The sequence below is a fragment of the Ovis aries genome, chromosome 7 (genome assembly GCF_016772045.2).
Source record: "Ovis aries strain OAR_USU_Benz2616 breed Rambouillet chromosome 7, ARS-UI_Ramb_v3.0, whole genome shotgun sequence".
Taxonomy (NCBI): Eukaryota; Metazoa; Chordata; class Mammalia; order Artiodactyla; family Bovidae; genus Ovis; species Ovis aries.
Window position 1 is genome coordinate 23407313 of NC_056060.1, and position 6000 is coordinate 23413312.

The 6000-nt window shown below is 44.0% G+C and overlaps 1 gene segment (V, D, J or C); it reads right to left on the minus strand.

The window, feature by feature from the left end:
- Positions 1 to 4478: 4478 nt before the first annotated feature.
- Positions 4479 to 5678, minus strand: LOC114115807 (T cell receptor alpha variable 13-1-like). The segment is given in 2 exon segments: positions 4479 to 5397; positions 5563 to 5678. Coding segments are annotated over 2 exon segments (387 nt in total).
- Positions 5679 to 6000: the final 322 nt, after the last annotated feature.

Here is a 6000-nt window from a genome sequence, read left to right on the forward strand (position 1 = left end):
CTAGGTTGGAAAGATCCCCTTTAGGAGGGCATGAAAACCCATTCCAATATTCTTGCCTAGAGAATCCTCATGGACAGAGGATCTTGGGCGGGCTACAGTCCGTGGAGTCGAGAAGAGTCGGACACAACTGAGTGACTAAGCACAGCACAACACTGGAAAAGGGGAGTTTGTCATTACAAAAGGAGAATGCAGGGGAGTTTTGGGGGGCAGTGAAACTGTTCCATGTCTGCTGGGAGCCAGCGTGAGGAATCCCACCCATGACAAGGTCATGCGGAGAGGCCTGATGAGCAAGGCGAGTCAGGCCTCAGGGTTTCCCCCTGGTATTTCCTGAGCATGTACCCCCAAAACCAGAATCTGCCTGCCTTATTGTACTCTGCTTTTCAACTCTTCTGACATTCTCTGAAAAAAGTTAACTCAGGGCTTCAGTCTTCTGCATTTGAAAGGTATGTTTCAGCTCAAACCCTCTGATAACTCTCTAGCTTGCCTAACAGGTTCCCCTGGACTTTTTACATCTTGTGAATTGCTTACAGCCCCCCAACTGCGAGAGGCACAAAGCTTAAAGCATCTTAAAGATACAGAGCCTTTTCTAAAGAGCTATAAATCATATTGGTGACAGGTTTTCACTGTTGACTCAATGATTGCTGCCAGGCCTCCATATTCTTTATCTTTTAGGCACCTGGGAGGATATTAATCAATGCAATTGGGATATGGAAAAAGGTATATAGTAGTTTTGATGTTAGCAACACTAGACTTCCCAGTTAATTCCTTTTCTTTTGTTATAAATCACTGTACTCCTTTTACTTGTTATAAATTGCTGTATCTTTGCTATGTAAGAATGTAACTTCATTTAGTGTTTTCTGAGAGTGGCACCAGACTTTAGGAAGATCAAAACAAATAAGTCTTCTGGTTGACTTTATCAGAAAAAAGGCTGTAAAATGTTAATTGGCCCTCTGGCTGGAAGATGATGTAAATCACCTAAGACTTGTGTATACAACTAGGTATGCAGAGAGAAAAGCCTGGTTTTGGTAAGAGTCTGGGCTGCTAACACTGCATAATTTTGTATTACCCATTGATCTCTATGTACAATCAAATAGATATAAAAGGCCTTTCTAGACAATAGAGGCTGGACCAGTCACTGGACTGGTTTCCCTCGTGTCTTCCCTTTACTCTAATTTCTGGCTGAATTCCCATCTGGGGCGTGGAGGCTCGCCATGTCTACTTACTTGCCCCAGCTTTTAAGATCCACGTGAGGGGGAGCCCAAGGTGGGGCACCCTCCGATATTCAAACAGGCACTGGTGGCCCAACGTAGATGGTGCAAATCTCTTGTTCTGAGATTTTATTGGCTTTCCTCATAAACCAAGTTATTCAGCCTCTTTTCTCTACTAAATTTTCCTACTTTACTATTTCTTCCTAATCTCTTTTAATATTTCTATATAAATAAGCTTTTCCTCACCTACGCCATTCACTCTTCGAATTACCCTGGATCCACTGGGGCTGGACCCCGGCACGTGTCGTTATCTTGTGATGGCTACATGATCTCTATAATGGATTATAATTCAAAATAAGCAGAAATATAAATTAAAAAATAGTCAATTTTTCTATGCAATTACTTAGGAATTAAGATTTAAAATACTGAACTAAAAATAGCAAAATAGGAATCTTCTACCATGTTTTCACCTACCAAAAACACCAATTTTCAAAGTCATACTCCAAGAGAGTTTTGAGAAGTCCAGAAATCCAGCAGAGAAATTCCAGCACACCGTCTGACATCAGACACACTGAAGAGGGTTCAGTTCAGTTCAGTTCAGTTGCTCAGTTGTGTCCGACTCTTTGCGACCTCATGAATTGCAGCACGCCAGGCCTTGCTGTCCATCACCAACTCCCGGAGTTCACTTAAACTCATGTCCATCAAGTCAGTGATGCCATCCAGCCATCTCATCCTCTGTCATCCCCTTTTCCTGCTGCCCCCAATCCCTCCCAGCATCAGAGTCTTTTCCAATGAGTCAACTCTTCTCATGAGGTGGACAATGTCCTGGAGTTTCAGCTTTAGCATCATTCCTTCCAAAAGAAATCCCAGGGCTGATCTCCTTTAGAATGAACTGGTTGGATCTCCTTGCAATCCAAGGGACTCTCAAGAGTCTTCTCCAACACCACAGTGCAAAAGCATCAGTTCTTCAGCACTCAGCTTTCTTCACAGTCCAACTCTCACATCCATGGGTTCAGTTCAGTTCAGTTCAGTCGCTCAGTCATGTCCAACTCTTTGCAACCCCACGAATCGCAGCACGCCAGGCCTCCCTGTCCATCATCAACTCCCGGAGTTCACTCAGATTCACGTCCATCAAGTCAGTGATGCCATCCAGCCATCTCATCCTCTGTCATCCCCCTTTTCCTCCTGCCCCCAATCCCTCACAGCATCAGAGTCTTTGCCAATGTGTCAACTCTTCGCATGAGGTGGCCAATGTCCTGGAGTTTCAGCTTTAGCATCATTCCTTCCAAAGAAATCCCAGGGCTGATCTCCTTTAGAATGGACTGGTTGGATCTCCTTGCAGTCCAAGAGACTCTCAAGAGTCTTCTCCAACACCGCAATTCAAAAGCATCAATTCTTCGGCACTCAGCCTTCTTCACAGTCCAACCCTCACATCCATACATTATCACTGGAAAAACCATAGCCTTGACTAGACAGCCCTTAGTCAGCAAAGTAACTGTCTCTGCTTTTGAATATGCTATCTAGTTTGGTCATAACTGTTCTTCCAAGGAGTAAGCATCTTTTAATTTCATGGCTGCAGTCACCATCTGCAGTGATTTTGGAGCTCCAAAAAATAAAGTCTGACACAGTTTCCACTGTTTCCCCATCTATTTGCCATGAAGTGATGGGACCGAATGCCATGATCTTCGTTTTCTGAATGTTGAACTTTAAGCCAACTTTTTCACTCTCCACTTTCACTTTCATCAAGAGGCTTTTTAGCTCCTCTTCACTTTCTGCCATAAGGGTGGGATCATCTGCATATCTGAGGTTATTGATATTTCTCCCGGCAATCGGGAAACAATTTCACATTACCTTCATCACTCCTCCCCTCAAAGCACACAGCTGGACTCCAGGAGAAACATTCTTGACCTGCGATTTCTCCAGAGGAAAGTGGGGGCCTGTGAGTGAGCATCCGCTCTCCAGCTTTGGGAGAACCTGCAGAAAAGACTCGCTCCTTTCTCACCTCACCCAGAATACTTAGGTGTACAGCTCAGCTGGGGAGTGGGGAGTGACTGGGAACAGCAGCCAGGTCCCCAGGAGGGCATTAAATAATGGGCAAGTTTCCTCCTACAGGGCACTGGCTCCATCAGGACTGCCCACCAGTCACTGGGGATGCCTTGCCTGCCAATCATCAAAAGTGGCCCAGGGATGCCAGCCATCACACAACGTCTGACTCAAACACTACCCCACCCTGTCACTGCTCCCAGGGCACAAAGAATAGCCAGAGTGAGGCTTTGCAGATGCCTAGTGAGCATGTGAGGAGAAGGCAATGGCACCCCACTCCAGTATTCTTGCCTGGAAAATCCTATGGACAGAGGAGCCTGGTAGGCTGCAGTCCATGGGGTCGCTAAGAGTCGGACATGACTGAGCGACTTCACTTTCACTTTTCACTTTCATGCATTGGAGAAGGAAATGGCAACCCACTCCAGTGTTCTTGCCTGGAGAATCCCAGGGACGGGGGAGCCTGGTGGGCTGCTGTCTATGGGGTCGCACAGAGTCAGACACGACTGAAGCGACTCAGCAGCAGCAGCAGCAGCAGCAGCAGTGAGCGTGTACAGAAGGCGGCCCCACTCTGCTGGCCTGGAAGAAACAAGACAGATGTAAGCAGCCAGCATCCCCCTAGGGAAAGGAAGAAAAATGGAGGCTATCAACACCCAGACTGGCCTCCTAGGATCAAGAGAAGGCCATGAAGTTTGTAGTAAATTGTCCAGAGACAGGAGAAAGCAAATACACCATTTGATTTGCAATCATTTGAACATGACATTTTCAAATCACTTTCTATCTTACTTTTCCTCAAATACACAAAAAATATATACTATTACTGGGCACTAAAGGAAAACACATGTCACGTTTTCTCAATAAGAAATTGGTCAATGTGCATAAAAGGGATTTCAAACAATGTAAAATTGTAATTTATTAATATTTCTCATAGAGCTATTTCAAAGCTGATGTTTGGGAACAAGACAATGAAATGGGGAATGCTCAGTTCAATATTTAATATTAAGTGGAAAAAGATACTAATTAAGATAGGAATTTATAGAAAGAGTAAACTGAATATTAGCATTATCATGTGATCATAGAATTGTCAATATCGTATTAATTATATAAAGGATTTTCTTATATTTGGCATGTAATTAGTATAATCAGAAAAGTATGCTATTGTCAAAGCAGAATATTTTTTAAAATCCATTCATAATAAGGATTGTGATATGGATAACAGGGGAGTATTTATAGAAGAGGAGTCTGAATGTCAAAATGTAAAGTTGGTCTTACAATTTAAAAATAAATCAGTAAATTACCAACTCTCTTCAAGAATTCACTAAGCAACAGGTATCCAACAACATGTTCTAACCCTTTCTAGCCACCCTTGAGCCTAATATTGTTATCCAGTGCTTTTTATGGCTTCCCTGATAACTCAGGTGGTAAAGAATCGCCTGCAATGCTGGAGACCACAGTTCGATTCCTTGGTCTGGAAGATCCCCTGGAGAAGGGATAGGCTACCCATTCCAGTATTATTGGGCTTCCCCTGTGGCTCAGCTGGTAAAGAATCTGCCTGCAGTGCAGAAGACCTGGGTTTGATCCCTGCATTGGAAAGATCCCCTGGAGAAGGGAAACGCTACCTATTCCAGTATTCTGGCTTGGAGAATTCCATGGACTGTATAGTCCACAGTGCAGCAAAGAATTGGGCACGACTGAGTGACTTTCACTTTCTTTTACATGTTTTTTATGACTAGCACATCAGTTTCCACCTGCAGACAAACAATATAACATTTGTCATATTTGAAGTTTGCACCAAAGGAAAGGGGCTGCCCCAGTCACAGGTTTGAGTACAGACAGAAGATGCCTGGGAAGCACTGTGTTCTTGCTGCACAGAAGTAGACAGCCGAGTCTCCAGCTTCAGTGGCTGCGATGTGCAGGGAGAAACGTTTGGCTGTCTCGTTCAATAAAACAGTCAGTCTCTGGTCTTCCTCTTTGTCCTTATTTGAACGAATAGCTATAAGGAGCTGGGGACCTTTCCCAGGTTCCTGCTTATACCAAGGGAAATACTCTGAGTTACCATCTGTATAAGTGCAGGTGATAACAGAGCTGTTGCCTTCCTGGACATTCAGGGTAGAAGGACTCTGCACCACCTTGTTCCCAAGGCTGACACCTACGGAGAAAGCAGAAGTCAGAGAAAGAAGGGTTGTCAGATTATTTAGCTCTGGAGTTTACTTTCCCTTTTCTACAACAACTAGAAGAAACCTGAATAAAGCCAGTCTTGGCATCTAAAGAATATCTACTAATACACTCTGTTTCCCTTTAACCCTCAACTCACAGTCCAGCTGCAGCCACAAGAATGCGATTAAAGCTCCAATGGGTGCCTTCATTATTTTTTCCCATTTAAGATCAATTGTGGACCTGCAGTCTCCAGCCAGGAGAGCTGCTTCTGTTACCAAGTGATCCCTTCTTTTCTCTAGTGGTTTCTTTCATTGTCTACCCAGCCAATAAGAAAAAGGCTCTGCTTCTGCCCCAAGCCTACCTATCCATTCAGAACCCACTCACATGAACCCTCCACATGTTCTGATCAGCAGAGGTGCACCACCATCTGGTGGTCACATCTCTAACTACTGAACTCTCTGGTTAAATGTCTTTCTCGCACCTGTGCCTATGAGGGACTCTGATGCATAAAAACAGCAAAGATCAAACAAATTATGTCTTAGATTGAAAATTTAAATGCACAGAAATAACGTAGAGATCAAGGTTTTCACCTCTG